This window comes from Lepidochelys olivacea (assembly GCF_965140295.1).
Source record: "Lepidochelys olivacea isolate rLepOli2 genome assembly, chromosome: 3".
Classification (NCBI taxonomy): Eukaryota; Metazoa; Chordata; order Testudines; family Cheloniidae; genus Lepidochelys; species Lepidochelys olivacea.
Window position 1 is genome coordinate 95,244,147 of NC_140413.1, and position 27,955 is coordinate 95,272,101.

General features: G+C 42.6%; 1 protein-coding gene across 1 annotated transcript in view; it reads right to left on the reverse strand.

The window, feature by feature from the left end:
- Positions 1-1,144: 1,144 nt before the first annotated feature.
- Positions 1,145-27,955, reverse strand: part of TRDN (triadin) — a gene marked incomplete at its 3' end in the record, with an annotated part of 122,665 nt that continues 95,854 nt past the window's right edge. Inside the window, exons 7-12 of the mRNA XM_084624930.1 lie at positions 25,327-25,386; positions 17,606-17,662; positions 13,283-13,342; positions 9,279-9,473; positions 5,294-5,353; positions 1,145-1,287 (exon numbers count right to left, since the gene is read on the reverse strand). Of these exons, the coding sequence (XP_084481056.1) occupies positions 1,145-1,287; positions 5,294-5,353; positions 9,279-9,473; positions 13,283-13,342; positions 17,606-17,662; positions 25,327-25,386 (575 nt within the window). The remainder of the gene's footprint in view (positions 1,288-5,293; positions 5,354-9,278; positions 9,474-13,282; positions 13,343-17,605; positions 17,663-25,326; positions 25,387-27,955) is intronic.

Consider the following 27,955-nt stretch of genomic DNA (forward strand, 5'->3'; position numbering starts at 1 on the left):
AGGAGTCCCGGGGGGGGCGTCAGGTGGCGAGAAGCAGCGGGGGGGGGATGGATGGGGGACAGGGGCTGGGCCACGCCTGGCTGTTTGGGGAGGCACAGACTCCCCTACCCGGCCCTCCATTCAATTTCCGAAACCCGATGTGGCCCTCAGGCCAAAAAGTTTGCCCACCCCTGCTCTAATATGATGGGTGGGGGAAGTGGATAGGAAACAATATAGTGTACATTTGAAGAGAAGAAAAATATTGTCTCTGGCGTTCTCAATGAAACACTGGTTTCAAACAAACAAAAGCCATGTAAAGCTGGAGGTAGTTTCATCATGCTCGATTTCACTGACCAAGACATCCAAAAGACAAGGGGGAGAGGGTGTTGGTGGAGGAAGAGGGTCTGGCCAGAATCTACTGCCCTTCAGCGATCCTTGGAGATCATTGCAACTCCTGGGAGTGTGCCATTTTACACCAAGAGCCAAAAAGACCCTTGCAGCCTGAAGCTGCAAAAGGTGGCAAAAAGGCACATTTTCTACCTCCCCCTAGCTCCCCTTCCAGCTCTGCCTACTGAGAGGTGCAGCTCAGAATCAAGAAGTACCACTTTCGCCCTGCAGTGCACAAATTAGACAGCTCTATTTCAAACAGGAATTGATTCAGAGAAGTTCTATGGCCTCTTCTATACAGGAGGTCAGAATAGATTACCACAGTGGTCCCTTGTGGCCCTGGAATCTATGACATGCATTGCCATTGGCATGCAGAGACAGAGGGGAATACAATAAGCCCCTCCCCTTGGGTGACTGCACAAAGGCATTTCATTATAGCAACCCTTGTTCTCCCTGCACTCTGCAGAGCACATGACATGTCCATTGGCGCATCCCCATGGGGAACAAGCAGGCAAAAAAGGAGGTGAGGATGAAGTGAGGACATGGCACCAGACAGAGCAGAGCAGCGCCAGTGCATGAAGGGGAGTAATCTGCTCCATTTTAAGAGAGCAATCCATTAGACTACATGTGTGCGCAAGTGCCCATCCACATGAGTGAGGATTTCACCCTCCGTAAGGACATAAATAAAAGGGAAATCAAAGCCAAGTGAAGCTACTAACCCTGAACATGAACTCTAGCAGATGTGATATAAAACTCCGAGTAAGTAATAGCAAAGGTGTTATTCAGAACAAAGCTCCATTAATATAAAACTAATTTCAAGTGCATCAGATGTCCTGTAGGTAACCCACCCTTTGACAGTCAGTGAGACCCTGATACGACGAGGACTACGTTGTGCCTGATAGTCACTGGCCTGAATGGAATCTGGTACAAAGAGAACCAATGAGAACTAATGTTGCTCAGCATCTCTGAAAATACAGCCACATATTTAGCTACCTAGCTTCAGACGCACCTGAGTTTGAAACTTTTGGCCTTAATTGTCATGTGCTATTCACCTTTAGACGTCTACTATAAGTAAATAGTTACCCCCTCTACATTAGCAATTTATTGAGGACCAGATGATGGACCTGTATTTATGCTAAATAGCACCTTATTCTATGATAGTCCAACAAGGATCAATGGGATATTCTTGGAGGAAAAGGCTACTCAGCGTGAATAAATTCAGTAAAATCCACTAGTAAACAGTGACCCACTACACACATATGACACTGACAATTACAAAGACTCTCATGTTTCATGGAGCAAGCTCATCAACTAAGGTCAGGAAGGAACTTCCCCCTGTGATACAGTAGCACACAATCGGATAGATGTGTAGATCTCAAATTTTCTCAGAAATATGTAGTCTAGATCATTTTTGGGTACAAGGTACTGCATAAGATGGACCATTGGTCTCATCCAACATAGCTACTATAGAGATCTGATCCAGCTCCCATTTAAATTAATGGATAAACTCCCATAGATTTCAGCTGTGCTGGACTGAGTGCTATGTTCCTATCTATGGCATTTTTTAAAAAAAATCTGCACAGACTAGAAACTGGTTACAGCAGCTATAGATGAAACCTCAGTTACTAACTGACAGCAGGGCAATTCTTGAAGTAGAATCAGGATTAGGACCTAAGACAGTGACTGACTAGGGCAACAACTGACCAATTTGGGGGTATAGCCATACTACAATAGAAACACAGGGAAGTCAGCTAAGGCACAATGGGAGCAGCCACCAGGGAGTGGGTGGGGAGGGGAGAGGGAGAATGTATCTTGGCAAAATATTTTAGTTTCACCAAGAACAGAAGTGTCAGTTTCACTCACTTTCTAAGCCTCCAACTGCAAAGTCTACAGGAAATTGACAAAAGGGACCATGTTTCTCTCTCATTACAAAAATGCCACCTTACAAACTGCAGGGAGATTGCACAGATGTAAAAAAGGGAATAAGTTTTTCCAATATATCTTTAGATAGCCAGTCAGGAGGTTAAATTCAAGACTTAGTATTATTTAATTTTTATTTATTTGTCACACTGTCAAACTATATTGAAGGGTACAGTTTTCGCTGTTCATTCTAGTATAAAATTTTAAGAAAACAGAAATCATTTTATATTGCCAGTGCTTAACATATTTGCCACCTAACCAGGTATATTAAATAAACTATATATTTTTCTGTACATAAAAATGTCCCATTATAATAAAAATAGACCATTTGGGAACACTGTTGGTATGAATGAAGTCCTCTAAAGCAACAACAAATATTATTAAACAATAATAATGTTTACTATTATTATGAATCCATGTAGTCCACATGATATCTAAGGATAGTACTCTGCTCACACTAAACCTAAGTAGATGAAAGTTCAAATTCAGCAGACATGGAACTTCCATAATATAAATACTAAACACAATTTTTTCTCTTCCATAAACATAAATATTGGATTTGACAGAAATTAGTTTTGGGCTGAGAGTGCTGCTATGCTGGGTGGAGTTGCAGTTAAACTCCTTAGTTTAGCTGTGCTGAGGTCCCCTGGTTAGGATAACACATCAGCTATTCAATGTTCTAAAACATGAGCTCATGTGGAGATTAATTAAAATAGGTTTTAAGGTTAATTAGATAATAAGGACATTAAAGTTACTGATAATGTGACGCTGTTATTACTCTATATTTCTATACAGAAAAGGAATTTAAAAGACTGGTACAGTCTGACCACTGTGAAATGAACATGTTGGCTTAGGAAGAGACTATTTGAGCTGCAGCCGGTAGTGCCATTCTGGATGCTTTTTGTGGAGAGTACAGAACTCAGCATATCTGACCTTTACCTTGAATCACCTCATCAGAAAGAAGTGAGGTATGTGCTGGATGTTTCAGTGTTTTTCTTCACTGACTGTGAATGGAATGGCTTGTTTTATGGGAAATGCCTTATTTTACTATTCACAGATACAATTAAAATTGCTTAATAGCTACAATTCACTGGGTTGTACTTGAGGTGGTAAATAGATTCAGCAGGACTAAAAGTAATTGCCACTCAACCAGTTGTGAGGGATAGAGTACAGAACGAATCCCCTCTTAGGCACCCTTTAATAAGGCAATAGTCAACATTAAAGAGCTGTAGAGTAACTTCATGAGTGATAAGAGTCATAGAGAAGCTCAAAGTGTATAGCTACCTGACTCCCCCCCAAAAAAACATGTTTACACTGTGATGCTGCATCAGTATGACTATCATGATATTTTGAGACAATGCCATGAGGCAAACATGGCAGAGTAGCATCATTCCACATTTTGGGGATTTTCAAAAATTCTACTTGATGCAGCCTCCATCTCCTCTCCACCCACTCCTAACCCTTCCAACTTCCTGGATGTTGGAAATGTCAAAACAAATTTACCTCAACAACCCTAGTTCCTTTACAGGGCAACCCTGCTCTGCCTCAGGGGTGTGTCAATCAACGTGGGGAGAGCTTCTGTGAAGGATGTTCGGCTTGAAGAGGAGCAGACAAAGCAAAAGAAGCTGCAATCATCCTTGCAAATGCCAGGAGAGCCATAAGTGAGATTTTGAAGAACCCCAGGAAGCTGTCTTAATATTAAAACTTATCAGGGTCTCTGAAACAATGATCAAGTTTTGCTAACCTTTTTGTCAACGTGATTGCAGTTCCAGACCAATGCCCTCCACTTGGATCTGCTTTCCCTGACAGGACCTGGGCCAATGTAATATTTTCCTGTCTTTTAATGGGAACAGGCTCTCTTTCCAGCTAGCCTTCTCCCCATCTTCATTTTTTTTGGAGAGGGGGGGCAACAAAGAAAGGAGGGATGGGGAGTAATAAAACAGACCCTCTCCCCATTTCTCCAAAATCCTATGAACTTTGCAGGGAACTGAACACCCTACCCCTTCCCTTTACCTAGCATGAGGCAGGATAACCTGCACATATTCCTCCATTTCTGCTGCTGCCCCTTTTCACTGTCAGTTGCCTCCTTCTGGGGCAGCTCAGCCCCATAAGGAAAGCACCTGTGTCAGGAAGATTCCTCAGGGCAAATAACGAAACAACAGGGACAATGCATAAAGCACTATTTGATAAATCTAGGTCTAAAGTGGATGTGTAACCTCTTGAACAAATAAGCAGTTACACAAAGCTTGACTGAATTCATATCCCTGGATATTCAAACGTTGACTGTTCCCATAAAAACTTCAGCAAATTTTGTTTCATTTAAAGGGTATGTGTCCTCTCTCTGAGATTATGTCCTCTCTGAAATAGTGCCACTTCTATTGTACACTTGGCACCATGATTCTAGAAAAAAATATCAGTTAAATAAGATTAGGACAGTTGAACTGACTTAATGCCCTAGGACCAACTCAGTTCTCAGTCATCAACAATGGTTCTCTCTTCATTTTGCTACGAAATGAGTGTGTGTTTGAAGAAATGAGTGTGTGGTGTGTGTGTGTGTCAGAGGGGAGATAAAGCAAAAAAAGTGATAGATCAGATGAGAGATTTCATACATTAAAAACAATGAAGGTTTTCAATGCAGTTTCAGTTCTTGTGAAAATTAAGTATCCTGGAGTTATTGTTTGTGGAAAAAACATATTAAGATATTACTCCATTGTCCTGCACCTTTCTTGGCACAAAGGGATTATGATAGATTTTAGCATTTGCTATAGTTTCCCATGACTACACTTTTTGATTACCCTTAATTTTAATTCATGCAATTGCAGAATGAAAAGTTAAAAGCTCTAATAGTACAGCCATTAGTTCTTATGCTTTATTTAAAAATTCTATTTGCACACTGTTGCCATTTTGCATCTTTAAAAAATACAAAACAAACTTTAGTGCATAAAAAGCAGAACTTCTCAGAAAAACAAAGACTAGTAGAACAGAGTTCAACGATGTATAAAAATACCTGTATAAAAATCCCCTTGCGCAAACATGTCAATCACATAGCGACAGAACGCATATTGATCTAACAGAGCAGAAAGGAAAAAGAGCAATGAGGAAACTAAGTTTAAAGGCCTTTTTTTCCATGCAGCAATGAAGATAAAGCTTAGCAGTGACAAATCACATTTTTGGCTATTTTTGTGATGTTTTCTCTGGGTATTTTTTTCCAGCCTTAAAGTAATTCTCTCTCTCTCTCTCTCCCACACACACAAACACACACACACACACACACACGACTGTTCAGGATCTTATTTCAGGCCACCAGGTCATAGACTTCAGAGTTAAAGCTGGAACTCTGTCTTTAAGTCCTCATTCTGTGTTCAGGTATTGAAGTACAGTTAGGGGTGATATTCACCTGCATAAAGTTTGAGTAGTATTAAGGTTCTAAGTGGGGGAGGTTAGAGAAGTGGAATTCACCACTAACCCAGCACCAGCTGCACAGCTCCCCATGCTGCTATTCCTGCCTTTGAACTAGAACAACAGTCATAATCCTTCAGTGCTGGTTTCAATTTTAGGGCCCAATCTGGCAAACACTATCAAGTGTTATGCTTGTGAGCCAGAGTTTTGCTTATGAACCAGAGTTTTTCCATTAAAGTCAATGAGACTACTCACAGTGGAAAGGTAATGGCAGGAGCACACTCTTAGTTCTGAATTTCCTCCAGTGGATTTAAGACAGAACCTTTATATCATGTCATCTTCAATTTCTGAACATGGCTTAGTGAGGAATTTAAATTTTTTATTCACTGGTTACTTTTAAACAGAAGAATCCAAAGTTCACTCTCACAGGCATGTTTGAAAGTTCAGTCCACCTGTAAACTGAGGAGCTGATTTTGCCGATAGACCCAATGGCTTCCTTAGACCCCATAATATTCCATGTTAAATTTTCTCATTCAATAACATTTTAGAATCATAGAATATCAGGGTTGGAAGGGACCTCAGGAGGTCATCTAGTCCAACCCCCTGCTCAAAGCAGGACCAATTTCCAATTTTTGCCCCAGATCCCAAATGCCCCCCTCAAGGATTGAACTCACAACCCTGGGTTTAGCAGGCCAATGCTCAAACCACTGAGCTATCTCCCCCGCCCTTTTCTAACAGAGTGTTTTGTTAATATGATTTTAGAACTTTTCAAAGTCCAATAAAAGAGAAAAAGAGAGAGAGAGAGAGAGAGTTTACTCAACAGGAATATAAACAGGGCCCTGTGTACACTGCAATTCAACAGCTGTGGAAGTTGCCACAGAATCATGTTCCAGATGCTAAGCTTTAATTTTTTTTTAAATGAAACTAAGAAGGTCAGGATACCTGGCATTAGGCTTCTCAGGGTATATCTACATCACACATTAAGGAGTGATTGCAGTGCAGACTGGCATACCCACATTAGCCTTAATCTAGCTGGTGTGAGGAATAGCGGTAGTAAGGCCATGGTGGCATAGGCTTTGGTGGTGGCTAGCCATCCTAGTATGAGCCCATCAGGGGCTCTGGGTACATATTGTGTTTGCTGGCCTGTGCCAGGTTCCATGCCACTGTTTCTTCACTGATACTGTCTTGTTACCTGTGCTTGTTAGATTAAAGCTATCACACCTTCATTTGTGGTGTAGATGTACTTTAAGTCTAAAAAGTGACCAAGAAATGCTAGCACCAATTGATTTCAACTTTAGGCACCCATTGTGAAAAACCTTGGTCAAAGTTTCTAACATTTGCAGGGGTGAAGAAAATCGTTCAGTTGTGGACTGAGTGCAAACTGATTGCAGGGATGTCTGCTTAAGTCTGCAGTTAGCTTGAAACAATAGCTCTAATGGAAAGGTAAACTGCCCCATTCATCTCAAAGATATGTTAATTTTGAAAGCTAATGATGACAGTTTAAATGTCAACATTGTTTAACCATTGATGATTTTAGGACTAACATCCAGTTAGCGTACTTCTCCAATAATCCCAGACCGCCTCCAAACCTTCCTAGCCTAGGAGACCAAACAAAACAAAAAATCCCATTTATCCCCTACTCACCTATCAAACCGAGCAGCTTTGACAACTTCTGTTATGTAATTATGTGTTTTCCAAAAAAAAAAAATAAAGATTACGCAAGCTTTTGAAAATTAAAAATGTAGAACCAACATAAATTCAATTAGAAACTTACATAACAGAAATTATAGAGTGCTGATGGTATTGTTTATGTTCATACTTAATTCCCCCAAATCTCAATATTTAATTTATCTCAAGCTGCTGCAAGATTTCCTGCCACTGCCCTGGAGTGCCGCAGAATTCCAGTCCCTTGCTGTAGAATTCAGGTCAAGCTTCCCATGGAGTACAAAGATCCTTGACTATAAACAGTTCTTGTGAAGCCTTTAAAGTCTATTGTATCATTCTGTAAAGGACCGCAAAAAAATAAATGTTTATCTGATAAATCCAAAAGTGGCTGGAAAAACTATTTTCTTAAAAAAATTCTACATATGAATTTATAAAGATATCATTTTGATTGAAAACCTAATAATCCATTCGGATTGGGTACAGTCTGTCTGTCAACAAACACATAGGGACTTTAAGGTATTTGGCTGGCACAAGTGCATTAAGTCTATGCACTAAAATAAAAATATTCTGTGAAACAAGAAAAGGACACATGAAAGAAAAATGAATCCTCCCAAAGGGCCCATCCAAAGCCTAATGAAGGCAATAGACGGGCTCCCATTGACTTCAGTGGATTTGAGATCAGGGCCTAAAGGCATTAGTCCATTATTGACTAGAAGCCTGCAACATTTCATATATATGAAAGACCATTTTTTAACCTGAGGAAGGCAAAAACAGATCTGAACTAGTTTCTTTCCCCTTTATGTTACTTTAATTTTAAAACAGTCAAAAAATGTTTAATTATTCCTAGGTAGAGATATTTTATGCTAAATTTCAGTCCTCAGAATTTTTTTTTTAGTTACTTTGCCCCTGAAAATAATGTTTTGTAATGGAAATGCAGTCATAAGGTTGAATTGCCATAACACAAATAACACTACTGTTGTATATGAAACAGTAAGATGATCATGTTCCCATTTATGTCAATGGGAAATTTTTGTCAATGATATCAATGCAAGAAACATGCCCTCAGGATTTCAAATAAAGATGCAATTTTCCATTGATACTTGATACTTCAGGGCCAAAGATTCATTTTAAGTGAAGGTTTCCTATTGAAAGAAGGATTTACTTCAGGGTTTCCACCTTGTAACGCCATCACACTGGAGGTGAATTGATTTGGAAACATCTGATATTCACCAGTGTTCTCAGATATGCTGCCGTCACTTTGAATCTGAACCAATTTCTCAGAGCCTGAGCTTGAAAAAAGTGTTGAGTGCATCCTGCAATGTGCCAAGCTCCTAACATAGTGAATAGGAACTGAGGTGACTGACGCCTTGCAGGAAAAGCACAGCACCTTGGTGGATCAGCCCACTGGTAAAACAATCAGGGTGCAGGAAGCTGCTTTAATCTCCTCACGTTCCATTATGCCTAAAAGGTTCCAGTGATTCAGGTGAAAACTAAATTTAGCTGGAATGTAAACAAATGTAAAAAATGCTAACTCAACAGATAATGAGTGTCAGGAAAGGAGCCATGTTTTTCCTAGGCCTCCAAATCTTTTAACAATTATTTTCAGAAGTCTAAAAATGTATATTTTAGGTAAAAATATTCAGTAATTGTGAACACTGGTCCTTGTTTTCTCAATGAAACATTCACATGCAAAATGAATCTTTAGCTGTGTCACTAACAGTTGTCATGCTGGCGGCTTAGCTTAAGCATCTTTGTTTGTTTCGTTTCCATTTAGTGATCTGAGACCCAATGGGGATTGGCAGATACTATTATTTTTTTTCCATGTCTGCAGTTTGACTTTGATCTCTGCCAGCTTTAAGTTCACTGTCTCTGTTTCTTTCCCACTACTCTTTTAGGATCTTCAGCTGATTCCTCCTGGTTTTGTTTACCTTTCTTTTCTGATTTTGTTTCAGCCTTCACTGCTTTCTCCTCCTTCACTTTCGGTTTGGCCTTTATTAACCCAATGTCCTCTACTTTTGCTTCTGTCTGCTTGCCTTTTTCAGCTGTCTTTGTTTCAGCTTTTCCATCTTTCACTTCCTTTTTAACTTTTTCTTCAACTTTGGTGCTCTTCGCTTTCTTCTCTTCTGCACGTAATAAAGAAATGTGTCAAAATCATTCTTTCCTGAATAAATAACATCAAGCACTTTTAAATTCAATTAATCATAATGTATTATTTCTTTAGTGCTAACAATTTACACAACAACAACAAAATACAGGTAGTCCCTGTCCTGAACAGCTTACCGTCTAATCAAGATGGACACAGAGAACAAGACAGAATGGAACAAAGGCATATAAATCACTCTAAACAAACTAGTGGATAAAATACTAAGAAGTTCTATTCCTTTTATAAAGTGTATTAATGATATACAGTGCCTTTCATTATGAGGAGGGAAATAATGTTCTTCCTGCCATAGTAATGAGTCAAGTGACTCATTCTGGTGATGCCATGATCTTATTCTGTTACTATGGGCAACTCACAACCAGTTTCTGCCTCAGCTACTCTATATGTAACATTGGATATAAGGACAGTGCTCTGCCTTGCTGGTATATTACATGGCTTTGTTGTTAAGGTTTGTTAAGTTCTTTGAGATCATCAGATGCAAGACGCTACACAAGTGAAATGTTTTCACTCTATCTGAGAGCACTTAGAGCTGAGCAGGAAATGATTTTCGCATTTCATCGGAATTTGAGATATTGAAAATTTGTTACATTCTGAGTTGGGACAAAAAGACAAAAATCTAAAAGAAAATTGCAAACTGAAAAGCTGAACAAAATTTCAGATAAATTAATCGACACATTTCATTTTGATAATTTTGAAATTCATTTTGACTGACTTTTTCAACTTTTTAATTATTTTTATTATCAGTTAGTTTACATTTCAATATGAAAAGCCAATTTTTCAAACTTTTTTCCAAACCAACCCTTTCCCACAGAAAGTTTCATTTTTGATGAATCAGTGTTTTCTGATGAAAAAAAATTTTCATGGAAAATTTTCTGACCAAGTAATGAATTAAGCTTCACAACACCTGCCTGTTTGGGAATTAGAAAATTATTATACTTCTTTCAAATATGTGTAAAAGGAGGAACACACAATGATTAAAGACCCTATCAATCACCCATTAAAGTCAATGGAGAGATTCCCATTAATTTCAGTGGAGCCGGATCAGGACCTACATGACTTGCCCACGGTCAGAGTAGCCAGTCAGTGACACAATCAGAAACAATCAGGTCTACTGGATCCAAGCTTTGCAATCCAAGCGTATATGTAGCCAGTCATTAAGAGGAAAGCATCTCTAAGAACTGCAATACGGTACAGTTTCTAGTTTAGTTAGGTCAGGCTGGGTCACACCTACAATACATAAGCTGCAGTTTTCTACAACATCTTATCTTAATAAAATCATTGTGATTATTAAAAATATCTAGCCTTATCTGGTGAAGAACTGTTTTTCAGAGTCCTTTTTTATTCTTAAATGGCTCCCTCTAATTAAGAGCACCCGTAGTACACTTCTGCCAGTGCACAAGTAACCTTGCCAACCTTATGATACCTTGAATCTGGAGAGTGAGCCCAAGTTTGGTAATAATGAATCATCCATGATTTTGTGTGGTAATGTTGTGACATCATCATAGGTGATGGCTCACTAACTATCATCATCAGGTGATATTCTCACTGCAGACTGTATCAGATTGGCCTCTAGACAATTACACATTAAAGATTGTGGAAGCTACTAAAAACAGTTTTCAGATGCACTCATCCAGGGGCCAATCTGATACACAGTCCTCAGTGGAAATGTCAGGCACTTTACAGGATGGGGCACCAAATAGAGAACAGGTCTAATCAAGCCACATGCAGCTGTAGCCAGGTCAGTCCTAGGATATTAGAGAGAAGATAGGTGAGATATCTTTTATTAAAGCAACTTCTGTTGGTGAGAGAGAAAAGCTTTCGAAGAGCTCTTCTTCAGATCTGGAAAACTAATCAAGCCATAAGCAGACACTTCAAGCTGCATCAGGAGCATAATAAGTAGTGTGCACTAATTAACTTATTTGAGCATAAGCTTTCGTGAGCTACAGCTCACTTCATCGAATGCATTCAGTGCATTCAGCTGTAGCTCACGAAAGCTCATGCTCAAATAAATTTGTTAGTCTCTAAGGTGCCACAAGTACTCCTGTTCTTTTTGCGAATACAGACTAACACAGCTGCTCCTCTGAAACCACTAATTAACCTGGTTTTTCAGAGCCCAAGCTCCAAATTCTGTTTATGTGCCTGTAAATGAAGTTGATGGGAGCTGAGAGCATGTGCCTGAGGGTAGAATTTAGCCCTCTCCAAGTGTGCTGCTTCTGAAACTCTCAAGGTTATTTGACCTTGAGGCAGAACTCTAGAAGTTGCTGCAAAATTCATGTCTCCCATAATGCGGTGGTACAGCAATTCCAGCTAAACCAAGGGTGGGCAAACTTTTTGGCCCGAGGGCCACATTGGGGTTGCAAAACTGTATGGAGGGCCAGGTAGGGAAGGCTGTGCCTCCCCAAACAGCCTGGCCCCGCCCCCTATCTGACCCCTCCCACATCCCACCCCCTGACTGCCCCCATCAGAACCCCCGACTCATCCGACCCCCCTGCTCCTTGTTCCCAGACCGCCCCCTCCCGGGACCCCCCGCCCAGAGGTGAAAGTAAGTCGGTACGGTTCGGTACAGCGTACCGGCAAAAGCTGGTACGCCGTGCCAGACAGGCTTCCCTGGCAGTGATTTAAAGGGCTGGGGCTCCAGCAGCTGCGGGGAGTCCCAGGCCCTTTAAATCACCGCCAGAGCCCTGCCGCCACTACCCCGAGCAGCGGCCGGACCCCTGGCCCTTTCGGCCACTGCAGGGAACCCCGGGTAGTGGCAGCAGGACTCCCGCGGTGATTTAAAGGGCCCTGAGCTCCCAGCCGCCTCTGCAGCAGGTAGCTCCAGGGTGATTTAAGGGCCCTGGGACTCCCAGCCACAGCTGGAGCCCGGGGGCCTTTGAATCTTGATTTAAAGGCCCCACCTCTTCCGGTTGAGGCCACACCCCCGCTCAGTACTCCAGCATACCGGTAAATCCTTTCACCCCTGCCCCGCCCCTATCCAACCCCCCCCCCCCCCCCCGCTCCCTGTCCCCTGACTGCCCCGACTCCTATCCACACCTCCACGCTCTGACAGGCCTCCTGGGACTACCATGCCTTTCCAACCGCCCCCTGCTCCCTGTCCCCTGGCTGTTCCCAGGAACCCCCCTGACCCCCTTACCATGCTGCTCAGAGCAGCATGTCTGGCAGCTGTGCTGCTGCCTTGCTACCCTGCAGGAGCATGCAGCCCCGCCGCCCAGAGCACTGCCCGCATGGCTGCAGGGGAGGGGGGGCATCAGAGGAGGGCCCAGGGGCTAGCCTCTCTGGTGGGGAGCTCAAGGGCCAGGCAGGACGGTCCCATGGGCCGGATGTGGCCCGCGGGCCGTAGTTTGCCCACCTCTGCGCTAAAATTGGGACTGTCCCTAAAAAATTGGGATATCTGGTCACCCTACCTGGCTTGAAGTGGTTTCCAGTATATAAAAGGCTTACAGTTTGGTTCAATAGCTCTCAGCACCTCCACTATAAAAATTATTCCAACACTCCTGCTAAAATTCTTGGCTGATCTTGTAAGTGACATTTAGTAAGCCTGCTCTCGACTTTCTCTGTGATACAGTTACACATGGTTTTATTCTGATTATCTTCAGCGATCTATTTTTTGTACTATCTTAAAGAAGATCAACAAGTATATTTTATTTACTAAAAATTCCCAGTATATCGCTTACTTTCATACACATTCACTCTCTGCTTACTCAAAATAAAGGTTAAACTTTTCAGCATAAACTGTTGTAAAATTAAAATGTAATGAAAAGGAACAGTTACCTTTAGGAGGAGCTTTCTTTTCAACTTTTTCCTCTCTTTCTGGTTTGTCTTTTTGAATTACTAAAATGAATAAAAATTATACTTTTCTTTACAAAAATTTTTGTGAAAACTGATGAAAAAGAGTTGCCAAAACACAACATCACAGAATCATGACACATCTTGCGAACCACGTCTATTTCATGTATTTACAGTTTACTTCACATTTCCCTCTTTTAAAAAAAGGTTCTGGGTTGTATGAGTCAGTTACGCACATATAAATTGGTGATGTTTTAGCAGCTATCAAACAGAACTCCGAGGTGGCATGCAGATTTAAATCACTTTTCCATGAGGCTTCATTCTGCAACACAGAAGCATATCAATATTCTACTCTGATACTTCTCTCCTTCCTCTCCCTGATTACCATTAAGCCATATTTTACGGGAACAAAACAGCGCTGAAAGTTATCTTCACTTCATTCAAGTGGCAGCTAAATAACAGCAACATTCTCTTTTAACACATTCCACTCTGGAATGGACATTCAATGCTATGGTCTCCTGGGTGTATGCTTTTTAGCTGATGTGTTTAGATGGTGTTCTTGCCAATATACGTTCTTTGGCCCCTTTATCAGGGAAAAAAAGCTACCTTGAAGTCTGCTTACTCAACCTTCAGATTTCAGAGTAACAGCCGTATTAGTCTGTATCAGCAAAAAGAAAAGGAGGACTTGTGGCACCTTAGAGACTAACACATTTATTTGAGCAGAAGCTTTCGTGTGCTACAGCTCACTTCATCGGATGCATTCACCTTCAGAGGATCTCCTATGAGTAGGGGGAATTTTAAATGGTTTAGAACCATCATAATGGCTCCTACACCACAATCTCTCCCTGCAGCTAGAATTACATTCATTGCCTGGGTATCCTCATGCCCCAGTGATCCCCAGCTGCTGGAATGACCCTTAGCACTACTGGCAGCTGATGTGACACAGAACAAACCTCAGATAAGATGAGAAGTGGCCTGACACACACTGATGCAGGAAATGTGTTTGGGGGAGGGGCGGCTAAAATGAATGAGATGTGCCCTAAGCAGATCCACAGGAACTGTTGATGCACAGAATCCTCCCTCAGGATTTGGGGCTGGTCTACACTAGAAAATTAGGTTGATTTAATTACGTCAGTCAGGGGTGTGAAAAATCCACACCCGAGTGGTGTAGTTAAACCAACCTAAGTCCCCATGTAGACAGCGATTTCATTAAGCTAGCTACCACCCCTTGGGAAGATGAATTACCTATGCTGACGGGAGAATCTCTCCCATCAATGTAGATCATGTCTACATTGCTACAGCTGCAGTGCTGTGCCACCGCGAGCGTTTTAAGTGTAGACAATCTCTTAGAGAGAAATGGGATGGAATGTCTCTACCTCGCTACTAATACAGCCAAAGCGCCAACCACTAACCAAACAGAACTCTTCACAAAATACATTGACCAGTCACGGGCACATTTAAGACATCAAAAAATAGAAGGATAGACAGGCAGAGCATACATTAGGGATGTCTGAACCTCATGGAGTTTGGGATGGAGACAGCTGGGGTTTTTTGCATTCTCAAGACTAAACTGAGTTTGTGAATTTTTATTTTCTATGAAGACCACCCCTGATTTACTTCAGGGCAATTCAATTTTAAAAAACATACTTTTCTAGCTAAGGAAAAGTTTGTGCTACACATTTAGGATAGTATATCCCAGCCGTATCCCTTCCCCCAAAGAGATACCAGATAGTAGCTGCCTTTTATTATTATAGTCACGTTTTCATTCACATTTTTCTCTCCATTCCCATTTCCTTTTTCCACACCTTTCCTTAGTGGAAGGTGAACCTAACAAAGTCTGATTCAAGCATTCCAATCCACTGTGTCACTGTGTTTGAACAGCTTCAAAATCAAGCAAAATTAATTTCCGAGAGCCCATTTTCACTCCATTAGCATATTAATGGTTCCAGATCTAATCCTAGTCTGACTAAAAAATAAGGAAGAGACAAAGATTAGAGACTACGTCTTCATTACAGAGTCAACTTGGGTGATCAGCACCAAAGTCTAAGCACCTAGGTTAATTTAGCATGGGTGCGAGTGTCTGCACTACAAAGCCCTACCCACGTTATCATGTCCTCACTCATTCTGCACTCACTTGTGTGTGTCTGGGGCATATCCCATGGTTCTTTGGATACACTCTAGCATTCATTTTCACTCAGTTGTGCCAACTGCAGGAGACACTGTCTGTCCTTTGGAGGGAATTTTGGGAAGGCCATTGGAGGACAATCAGTACTTGACGGATTTTGATTGAGTCATCACGGCGAAATAAGTGGGTACCAGACAGAGTTAAATCAGAGCCCAGGCTCAGTCTAACTGATATTCCCAGCCAAATCAGATAGCCCTGAATTAATGCACGTCTAACCCCAAGTCAGCTGTTTTTCTGTGTGGATGGGAAGGGAGAGGAGATGCGGCTAAAACCCGGTTATGAGCCCAGCTTGTCTATGCAGTGAAGATGTACCCTAACCCAACCCAGTACAGCAGCATCTGGTCCCCAAAAAGCAAAGTCTTTAACACAAAAGTAAATATGCAGGAACCCACAGTCAATCATCAAAGATTTATAAATGCTATGGTCAACAAAATGAATTGGTGGAGGAGGCTAAATGAATTCGGAAAGTCTCCTATCTGAAGTGTATTTAAAGATAGGATTTTCAATTGAAAGAATACCAAAAACCCACCCGCACATGCCCTGTTGCCCCAGAATATGTGTGGTAATTGGAAGATACGTACATTTTATCCAAGGCATATTTGCCTTGCTAGAGAGAAAAAGTGCAATTTCTATCAGTGAAAAACTGCACAGATCATGTGCTGGAACAAAAAGGTTGTTGCAATAAATAAAAGCAAGAAAATGAACAGCTATTTTTGGATATAAGAGAAGACACAAAGCAAGAGATGGTAAACACCATCTCAGAAGAGTCTCCACTAAATTGAAAACTGATACAAGTGAGAAAGCCTTTGTTACAGTCAAATCCCTGAATCCAGTTTTGGAGAAGAGGACAAGAAGAAACAAAAACACAATACTCAGTTGCTCATTACTCTAGCTACGCAAGAATGGTTCATGGACTCCTTGTATTACAAAACAGTAGAACTAAGCAAGAAATATGTTGTACAAAACTTAAGATAGGAACTGCTCAAGGTCTTTAGCCAAATATAGGGTTGCCAAATTTCTAATCGCACAAAACCGAACACCCTAGCCCTGCCCCTTCTCTGAGGCCCTGCCCCTTCCCCGAGGCCCCTTCCCCTGCTCACTACATTCCCTCTCCCTTGGTGGTTCGCTCTCTCCCACCCTCACTCACTTTCAATGGGCTGGAGCAGGGGGTTGGGGTGTGGAAGGAGGTGAGAGCTCCCACTGGGGGTGCAGGCTCTGGGGTGGGGCTGGGGATGAGGGGTTTGGGGTCCAAGAGGGGGCTCCAAGCTGAGGGATTTGGAAAGTGGGAGAGGGCTGGGGGTTGAGACAGGGGGTGGGGTGCAGGAGGGAGTACAGACTCTGGGCTAGGGGTGAAGGCTCTGGGGTGGGGCCAGGGATGAGGGGTTCAGGGCATAGGAGGGGTCTTTGGGCTGGGATAGGGGGTTACGGAGTGGGGGGTGAGGGCTACGGCTGGGGGTGTGGGCATCTGGGGTGGGGCAGAGGATGAAGGGTTAGGAGTGCAGGGGGGCTCCAGGTTTGGGGGAGGCTTAGGTCTGGGGCTGGGGCATGGGGTTACCTCAGAAGGCTCCTGGTTAGTGGTTCTGTGAGTCTAAGGCAGGCTCCCTGCCTGTCCTGGCTCCGCGCTGCACCCCGGAAGCGTCCAGCAGGTCCAGCTCCTAGGTGGGGGGGCTGACAGGGGGGCAGGAGGCTCCACGCATTGCTCTCACCAACAGGTACTGCCTCCCCATCTTCCATTTGCCACAGTTCCCAGCCAATTGGAGTGCAGAGCCAGTGCTCGGGGCAGGGGCAGTGCGCAGAGCTCTGTGGCCCCTGTGGCTAGGAGCCAGACCTGCTGGGTGCTTCTGGGATGCAGAGCCGTGCCAGGACAGGTAGGGACTAGCTATTAGACTTTTAACGGCCTGGTTGGCGATGCTGACCAGAGCCACCAGGGTCCCTTTTCGACCCAGCGTTCCGGTCAAAAACCAGACACCTGGCAACCCTAGCCAAATAGGCCCAAGGAAAGATTAGTTTATCATCAAAGAAGTCATTCTGAAACAACTACACACTCTAAACAGACCTCCACACTCCAAAAAGGAAAAAAGAAAAACCATAAAATACTAAATCTAAAACTAATCAATAATTACCTTTTGGAGGTGCTTTTTCAGCTTTCTCCTGTTTTTCAGGCTTGGTTTTGTGAGCAACTGCAAATAAACAGACACAATATTGTACTTATTTAAAAAGACAAAGAGTTCAGATGAAATGAGTAAGCAAAAAACTATTTCAACTGACACCTGGATGCTGGGGCCTGATTGTGTGAAGAAGGAACAGGGCACATTCAGCTACCATTCACTTCAACTCACAAGGTTGTCCCCAAATTAGAGAGCTCACATTTTGTTACATTTATGGATGTAGTTCATCGGAGTTCTCATTTAAAGCTCTACTCAGGAGGAAAGTTATGTTTCACTGACATTGCATGATCCTTTGCAAGAGGGCACACTGAAGGCAGCCTTGGAATAGAGTTCCACGGCCTGAGACACCTCACAGCTGAGAGTTACACTCAGGGCTTGTCTTCGCTATCGGGGTAAGTCGACCTAAGTTACGCTACTTCAGCTACGTGAATAACGTAGCTGGAGTCAACATAGCTTAGGTCGACTTACCCCAATGTCTTCACTGCGCTGCATCAACGGGAGATGCTCTCTGGTCAATTTACCCTACACTTTTTGGGGAGCTGGAGTACCGGGGTCGACTGGAGAGCGCTCTGCCATTGATTTGGTGCGTCTTCACTAGACCCACTAAATTGACACCCGCTGCATCGATTGCAGCAGCATTGATCTCCCCGGTAGTTAAGACAAGCCCTCATTTTGGTTGGAAGTAGTGCAAAGTAACAACAGTCATATAGTACATCATTAATATATGGAGATGGAGAGAGAACTAGCCATAAAGAGGCCAGGCACTACATGGAACTTCTCTTCTTTTTCTTTAGCCAGTAGCCCGAGTCACATTCTGTAGCCCCAAAGGTAGTTGTAGAGTTGGAAGTTCCAGTGTGGTTCCTCTCTCTACCAGCAGCCAAAAAACCCCTTGTGGCAGTTTTAGAGACTTTCATTTCACTGTCCATTTACATTATAAGATTCTTATAAGGACTGAGTTTTCCCCCAGTATTGAACAGCACTGATCACACAATTGGCTTAACAAAAAAATAAAAAGTAAAAGGATTTACTAAGGAAAAAGATTTATTGATATTGTAAGTCAAGTAACATGAAATTGGACAGTAGATGTTTGTAGGACAGAACCATTACACTGTAAGCTCTTTACAGGCACACAATACAGGCCCCTACTCTAAAAGCACCAAGCACAGTTTGGAGCATAAAATAAATGAGTAGTTCTATCTCAACTAGAAGTTATGGGCCTGATGCAGGAAATTCTGAGTGAAATTCTATGCCCTAACTTATGCAGGAGGCCAGACTAGATGATCATAATGGTTCCTTCTGGCCTTAAAATCTATTACAATCTTAGATCTGCTCCAATAGTAATAATAGTAAGAATGCAAACACTGAGGTTCATGCAAAGTTTGACAAATTCACAAATTGTGCCCAGATTGCAATTTTGCCATTCTTACCACCGCATAGACACTTTCGCAATAAAAATATTGGGAAAATGAACACATTTACCTCAGGACATCATTGTGCTATTTTCAATGTGTAAACCCATGTTAAATGAAGATAATAGCAAAGCTCTGTCTCAGGCTGACTTGTTTTTAGAAGGTGAAAAAACAAAAAGTGGAGGTGAAATAAAAGAGTGTTTAGTTTTCACCAGTCGTGCCAAAGCCGAAGATGTGATTCTACTAAATGCCAGCTTCACTGCTGGTGAGACTTGTTGACTCTTGCTAAGCTTTGTTTATGTGTTCAAATTATTTCAGCCAAAAGCAGTTTTGTCAATAGCACATCCATAGCTGGTTAACCTCCAGGTGAAGATCTTTAAGAACTGAAGGTCCATGAAATCACTGAAATCTAATTATACTGGAAGGTACCTATACATTTTTATATGGAAAAAATAGAATAATCCAGACGTACAAATATTACCTTCCCACTCACCTCAGGCAAGTATTTTTTTGGGACTGTCAAGTATAATAATGATCGGGGATTTATTATTATAACTCATCAACATAAAGGGCATGTGAGTAGATTTTGTACTTTGGATTTATTTTAATGGCATTTTCATAGAACAATCATCTCCTGGAGTTAAAAGGTACCAATGAAGTAGTTCATATGACAGTGGGCATCTGGAAAGATCACGGAGACCACTCAAGATGTCAAAATGTATGCAGCATGAGAGTAGAGTCTGTAAACAGATGTACGCACCATCTCTAAGGTCTCCTGTGTTTGTTTTCATTTCCCATCCCTATCGAAATACAGCCTGCCTTGATGGCACAACAGTGGTACCATGAGAGTAGCTAATCAAGAAAAGCGAAGCTAACAGAGTTGACAAGTTGAACAACTGCCCTAGGAATGCTTCAGTTGGGTAATTTTGTTGTTTGTTTTTTTTAATTATGCGGTTGCTTCTGAAGCATGGATAAAAAAACAACAACATTTTTTATTGGCTACTAATGATAAAATCACCCTCTGCTTAATTACACATGTAATTGTGAGGGCATAATAATACCATGCTTTGTTTTATTTTAAGCTTCCATTTCACAAATAAAAATAAAGTACATTCTTATGAATGGGTTTCTGTCTCTCACTTCTCAACACATCCAGGTCAGGCAATAACACAGGGAGTTCTGTAATTTGCTGTTGGCATGGGCCACATAGGTGCTGGAACTAGGGGCACTGGGGTGCTGCCACACCCCGTGGCTTGAAGTGGTTTCCATCATATACAGGGTTTACAGTTTGGTTCGATGGCTCTCAGCACCCCCACTATACAAATTGTTCCAGCACCCCTGATAGGCCAATAACAAATTACTATCCCCCAGTGCAAGAATGAAGAAAGGAAGAAATTCTTCCACAGAGGGATGTTGTTGAGGCACAGTGTCTCCAGGGGCTACTGCTATAATCTACTCATCATCCCTAGCTCAGGACTGGGCAAAAAGGCACAATCTAGCACTTAGATTTACAGGAACTCTTAAAGTCGTCCCAGTTAACGTCGTTTCATTGTTATGTTGCTGATCAATTAGGGAACATGCTTGTTTAAAGTTGCACAATGCTCCCTTATAACGTCGTTTGGCAGCCTCCTGCTTTGTCCACTGCTTGCAGGAAGAGCAGCCCATTGCAGCTAGCTGGTGGGGGCTTGGAACCGGGGTGGACCGGCAGCCCCCCATTAGCTCCCCATTCCCTGTGCGGCAGCCAGCCACCCAGCAGGCTATCAATTGCCGGCAGTTCAGCTGTCCCTCTCCACACTGCCATGTGCTGTTCCTGCCCTCTGCCTTGGAGCTGCTCTCCAGAGTCTCCTGCTTGCTATGTGGGGGAGGGGGGAAAAGAAGGGGGCTAATGTCAGGGTGTCCCCCACCACCCTGCTCCTGCACCCTGCTTTCCCCATCTTCCATAGAGCAGGGGGGACACACAACAGGGCTCAGGACAGAGGGAGCTTCCTGGCAGCAGCTGCCATCTCAGCTTGCTGATTAACTTAAAAAGGCAATGTACTTAAGAGTGGGGTCAGCATACTTAAAGGAGCAATGCGCATCGCTCTCTCTCATACACAGGGTGTGTGTCTCTGTCTCTCTCTGCCATGCTGTCTCCCCTCCCTCCATTCGTGCTGCCTTGTAGAGTGTGAGGCTACATTAACAACAATGAGTTAACCCTTGAGGGCTCAGCCAATTGCTAGATCATCATTTAGCACTAAGGCATCCCCTGGGAAATATCCCACCCTCTGACTTCATCACCTCAACCAAGCTTCACAATCATCATCACTGTGTACCAGTATTAAATTGTTTGTTTAAAACTTATACTCTGTGTGTGTGTGTGTATAAAAAATATAGTCTTTGGTCTGGTGAAAAAATTTTCCCTAGAACCTAAAACCCCACATTTACATTAATTCTTATGGGGAAATTGGATTCACTTAACATTGTTTCGCTTACAGTTGCACTTTTCAGGAACATAACTACAATGTTAAGCAAGGAGTTACTGTATATAGTACAAATGAAATAGAAACCTATATATTGTTCTAGGTACCATTTATATAAGAACATAAGAGCAGCCACACTGGGTCAGACCAAAGATCCATCTAGCCTAGTATCCTGTCTTCTGACAGTGGCCAATGCCAGGTGCCCCAGAGGGAATGAGCAGAACAGCCCATTCCCAGATTCTGGCAAACAGAGGCTAGGGACACCATCCTTGCCCATCCTGACTAATAGCACTGATGGACCTATTCTCCATGAATGTATCTAGTTCTTTTTTGAATCCTGTTATAGTCTTGGCCTTCACAACATCTTCTGGCAAAGTGTTCCACAGGTTGACTGTGCATTGTGTCAAGAAATACTTCCTTTTGTTTGTTTAATTCATTGGGCAACCCTTAGTTCTTGCATTATGAGAAGGAGTAAATAACACTTCCTTATTTATTTTCTCCACACCAACCATGATTTTATATACCTCTATCATATCCCCCCTTAGTTGTCTCTTTTCCAAGGTGAAAAGTCCCAATCTTATTAATCTCTCCTCATATTGAAGTTGATCTATGCCCCCAATCATTTTTTGTTGCCCTTTTGTGAACCTTTTCCAATTCCAATATATCTTTTTTGAGATGGGGTGACTGCATCTGTATGCATTATTCAAGATGTGGGCATACCATGGGTTTATATAGAGGCAATATGATATTTTCTGTCTTATTATCTATCCCTTTCTTAATGATGCCCAACATTCTGTTTGCTTTTTTGATCACTGCTGCACATTGAGTGGATGTTTTCAGAGAACTATCCAAAATGACTCCAAGATCTCTTTCTTGAGTGGTAATAGCTAATTTAGACCCCATAATTTTAGATGTATACTTTTAGATGTATACTTGGGATTATGTTTTCCAGTGTGCATTACTTTGCATGTATCAACACTAAATTTCATCTTTTTTTTGCCCATTTTGTTGCCCAGTCACCCAGTTTTGAGAGATCCCTTTGTAACTCTTCACAGTCTGCTTTGGACTTCACTATCTTGAGTAGTTTTGTATCATCTGCAAATTTTGCTACCACATTGTTTACCCCTTTTTCCAGATCATTTATGAATATGTTGAATAGGTCCCAATACAGACCCCTGGGGTACACCACTATTTACCTCTCTCCATTCCGAACTCCTACCCTTTGTTGCCTATCTTTTAACCAGGTTACTGATCCATGAGAGGACCTTCCCTCATCCCATGACAGCTTTGGTGAGGGAACTTGTCAAAGGCTTTCTGAAAATCTAAGTACACTATATCCTTTGGATCCCCTTTGTCCACATACTTGTTGACCCCCTCAAAGAATTCTAATAGATTGGTGAGGCTTGATTTCCCTTTACAAAAACCATGTTGACTCTTCCCAAACAAACCATGTTCATCTAGGTGTCTGATAATTCTGTTCTTAAACCTGATACTGAAGTTAGGCTTACTGGCCTGTAATGGCCAGGATCACCTCTGGAGCCTTTTTAAAAAAAATTGGCATCACATTGGCTATCCTCCAGTCATCTGGTACAGAAGCTGATTTAAATGATAGGTTACATACCACAGTTAGTAGTTCTACAATTTCACATTTGAGTTCCTTCAGAACTCTTGGGCAAGGGCTGCAGGTTTGTAGAAATTTTGGTGGTACCCAGAATATGCAGAGCCTGCACCCCTAAACTCTGCCCCCCCACCTGCCTAAGGCTCTGGGAGGGAGTTTGGGTTGGGGGGAGGAGGTCTGGAGTGCAGGTCCTGAGTGGGGGCAGGATATTGGGGTGCAGGAGGGGTGCAGGCTCTGGGAGGGAGTTTGGATGCAGAAGGCGTGAGAGGTTGGGCTCCAGGAGGGAGTTTGGGTGGGGAAGGGGGTCTGGGATGCAGGCTCTGGATGAAGTTTGACTGCTGGGTGCAGGCTCTGGGCTGGGGCAGGGGGTGAGGGGTGCAGCCTCCGTGCTCTGCTACCCCCGGGCACTGCCCTCGCAGCTTCCCTTTGGCTGCAGGGATGCTTGGAGTGGGAGCAGTGCAAGTAGACCCAGACCCACCCCACCCAGGGGCCACAGCGATGGGCCAGTAGCCACATGAAGCTAATAGGCAGGAAGCCACTCAGCTCCACTGCGCTGCCAGTGGTGGTGGTGGGGGGGGGGCATTCTAAATCGCTCGGGGATGCGCAGGGTGGAGTGCCTGGGGCGGAAGGTCAGGCCAAGGGAGAGAGACGGCCTCAAATATTGCTGGAGCCAAGCCCGGGCCAGGAATATTCCTTGTGCCCAGGCACCGCGGGCCCATAGAACTCACCGCCTATGCTCTTGGGTGAATACCATCTGATCCTGGTGACCTATTACGGTTTAGTTTATTAATTTATTTCAAAACCTCCTCTAATGACACCTCAGTCTAGGACAGTTCCTCAGATTTGTCACCTAAAAAGAATGGCTCAGGTTTGGGAATCTCCCTCACATCCCCAGCTGTGAAGACTGATGCAAATAATTGGTTTAATTTCTCCACAATGGCTTTATCGTCTTTGAGTGCTCCTTTAGCACTTCAATCGTCCAGTGGTCCCATTGGCTGTTCAGCAAGCTTCCTGCTTCTGCTGTACTTAAAAAATTTTTTGCTATTACTTTTTTGAGTCTTTGGCTAGCTGTTCTTCAAATTATTTTTTGGCCTTCCTAGTTATATTTTTTACACTTCATTTGCCAGAGTTTATGCTCCTTTCTATTTTCCTCAGTAGAATTTAACTTCCACTTTTTAAAGGATGCCTTTTTGCCTCTCACTGCTTCTTTTACTTTGTTGTTTAGCCACAGTGGCACTTCTTTGGTTCTCTTACTATGTTTTTTAATTTGGGGTATACAATTAAGTTGAGCCTCTATTATGGTGTCTTTAAAACGTTTCCATGCAGCTTGCAGGGATTTCACTTTTGGCACTGTACCTTTTAATTTCTGTTTCACTAACTTCCTAATTTCCATATAGTTCCACTTTCTGAAATTAAATGCTACTGTGGTGGGCTGTGGTGGTGTCTTCCACACCACAGGGATGTTAAATTTAATTATATTATGGTCACTATTATCAAGTGGTTCAGCTACATTCGTCTCTTGGACCGGATCCTGTGCTCCACTTAGGACTAAATTAAGAATTGCCTCTCCTCTTGTGGGTTCCAGGACAAGCTGCTCTCAGAAGCATTCATTTAAGGTGTCAAGAAACTTTATCTCTCCATCCCGTCCTGAGGTCACATGTACCCAACCAATATGGGGATAGTTGAAATCCCCCATTATTACTGAGTTTTTAATTTCATAGCCTCTCTAATCTCCCTGAGCATTTCACAGTCACTATCACCATCCTGGTCAGGTGGTTGGTAGTATATCCCTACTGCTATATTCTATAAGTTTAAAAAACAACATAAAGCATCCATCAATCCATCAGCATTCATATTGGACTCGCCATCAGTACCCGGCCTGGGCTGGGGAAGCTAATGATCCAACCAGTGGATCAAATTCAGTGATGAGTCCTGGTCACGTGCCACCTGAGAAATGCTGCACATATGATAAGAAGAAGACGATCTCAGCCTTTATGTTCAATAAAACCATATAGATAGTTGATATATCCAAAAGTCCTTTAAAATCTCCACTCTCCATAGAGTCATCCTTCATTATACTTCCTCCCTCCACAAAAACAAATGGCCTTTGCCCTGAACATCAACAGATGAGGCTATTTTGGACCAAAGAGGAGCCAGGATGAATGCCAATCTCAAGCTCTGGACACCTACCTTTTGGCTGTTCCTTCCGTTCAATCTTTTCTTGTTTTTCAGGTTTCTCTTTGTGAATTACTAGAAATACAAAATAGCGACATAGTCATCTCTGTTACATACGCCACAAATCTAACTATTCCTTCAAAATGATAAAGGGAAAGTATTTGCAAGATACGCTAATGGATTTCAGCTCTGAATCACAGATGCTAGCTTCTCATATATAACAGCAATCTTTCTTAAATTTTCCTATTTGCTTACATGTACAACAGAGATATGGATCTTTTTTTCTAACAAATGAGCCTGTTTATGCTTGTGAAAATTGTTGGATCGTGTATCTGCACCGTAACTGACTATTCAGCTTAATCTCATTTGCAGGATTTGGTTTTGCTCCATTGCATAAGCATGCTGCTCTCAGATCCCAATGTGGGAAACTATTTTGACAGCAGCACTTTCTATTCTTAACAGAAAATGGCTCACACATTGCCTTCCAAGCTGTTCTTTATTTTTGGATGTTACTTCAACCACAAAGACGGATTAGCAAGGATACACGTCTGTAATAAGAACATAACATCAGAAGAATAGCTGTTTAAAACACAGTTAGCTGCACATACCTCCTTTAGCAGAGAGACTTGATGCCTGTAGATAGCCAGCTGCTGACCCACAAGAGTTTGGATATCAAGAGTTTGGATATCATAGTATCCCAGCTCATAAAGAACTGCATGTAAAAATGCCCACCACCACAAAACCCCCATGAAGGACTAAATTGGTGGTGTTTTATGGAAAAAGGAAGAGACATTTTCTCTCCTCACCTCAATTTTCTGGCAAAAACTAAAATAGAGTCATGCCAAGTGGATGATTTGTCACTTCTGCATGCATATACGTTCCTGCCCTGCTCTACTCGCAATTATTTTTTAGCAAATTTTACTTTATCAGAAGTGCTAAGAAGCAGCACAAATGACATGATTTTCTTGTTTAAATATTTCTTCCTAAAATCATGACTCAGTGCGTATTTCGTTAAACCAAATGTTTGTTGCAAATGTTCCCTAATTTCATCATTTCCTCACATGTGAAAATGTTAGCAAATAAAATGTCAATAACAAGCAAACAATTTTTATTACTACTCACTAGTGTAATGGGAAGAAGTAGAGGACTTTTCAAAGCCACCTAAAGGATTTGGAATCCCAATTTACACTATAATGAACGGGAACTGAGGATGGGATCCAACTTTTAGGTGCCCAGAAAAATCATAGGAACAATATCATGATCCACAAAGCGAAGTTAGGCACCTAGGCTCCCTACACAATGAATGAGGAAAGATAAGTGCCTTAGAATGAATCCACAAAAGCCCACACACTAGTTGGGGAGCCACCTAAGCTAACCAATGGGAGCAGCTGTCAAGAGGGGTGTGTCCTAAATCCTATTCCTCGTTGGGAGACAGCCCCTAAATTTGGGCTGCAGGGAAGTGTCTATTTCTGCTTAGTGAACAGGAACCTCCTGGACTCAGGCAGCTTAGGAGTCTCTTGCAGGAATGAGGAGAGGTGGTGGTGATGCAGCTGCTGCCATCCACCTTATAACTTTTAGCCCAATGACTAGAGCGCTTGCTTGGGAAGTGGAAGCTCGAGGTTCAATTCCTCTGTCTGCCAGAGGTGGGAGACCCCTGTTTAAATCCTAAGGAGAGTTCTCTAACCATTGAGCTACAAGGCGGCCCCACAGCTGACTGTCCCAATCTCTTATGCTGAAGCTGTTCCACTGTGAATGTGGATAAATAATAAAAGTGGTTGGAGCAGGGAGATTGGACCCTGGACCTTCCATCTCCCAGGTGGATGCCTAACCCCTGAGTCATTCTCACTCTCTCTCTGGCCCAATAACTATTTAAGTATTTATCCATAGTGAAACAGTCATTTGGGCCAGAGAGAGAGAGAGAGAGAGAACAAGCAAAAGAACGACTCTGTAGTCCGGTGGTCAGGGAAAAAGCTTTCACAAGGGAGATGGAGGGATTCCCCACATCAGACTATCCAATAGTTCACAAGTTAGAGCACTCTTCTGAGATGTGGGAATTGAACCCACATCTATCACATCCCAAGCAAGCATCTACTCACGATGTTAAAAGTTTTTAAAGGTGGGCACTGGCACCTCCTCCTCCAGCCAGATTTTGAATGGGACCCAATCCAGTAGGCAACCTCTGAGCACAGCTACCAGACTGGGGCCCGTATGTGACTTAGGCAGACTAATGTCCATCTTTCTTCAGAGGGGGAAATCACTCTGAGGCTTAGTGAGGAGATATACATCCAGACACCTAGAGGGAGGCAGCAGGGCACACACCTAAAGGGAGAAACATAGGTGTCTAGGGAACTTTTATCCTAAAAACTTAGGTGCCAAGTGAGTTTAGGTGCCTAGTGGGTTTGGCAAGAGTTCAGTGGAACACAGTGGATCCAAAACTGGGACTTAGATGCCTATGTCTGGGGTTGAAGTGCTAAAGTGTCTTGATGGATCTGGGCCAGGGTGTCCAAATCCCTTACGTGGCTTTGAAAACCACATAAGTAATGTACTCTCACAGGCTTTTGGGATTCAGTGTGTGTTTTAGGATGCTCAGTCATGTAACAAGAAAAAGTAAGGTGGTGTCCCCTGTCGTTACCCCTTTTGGCAG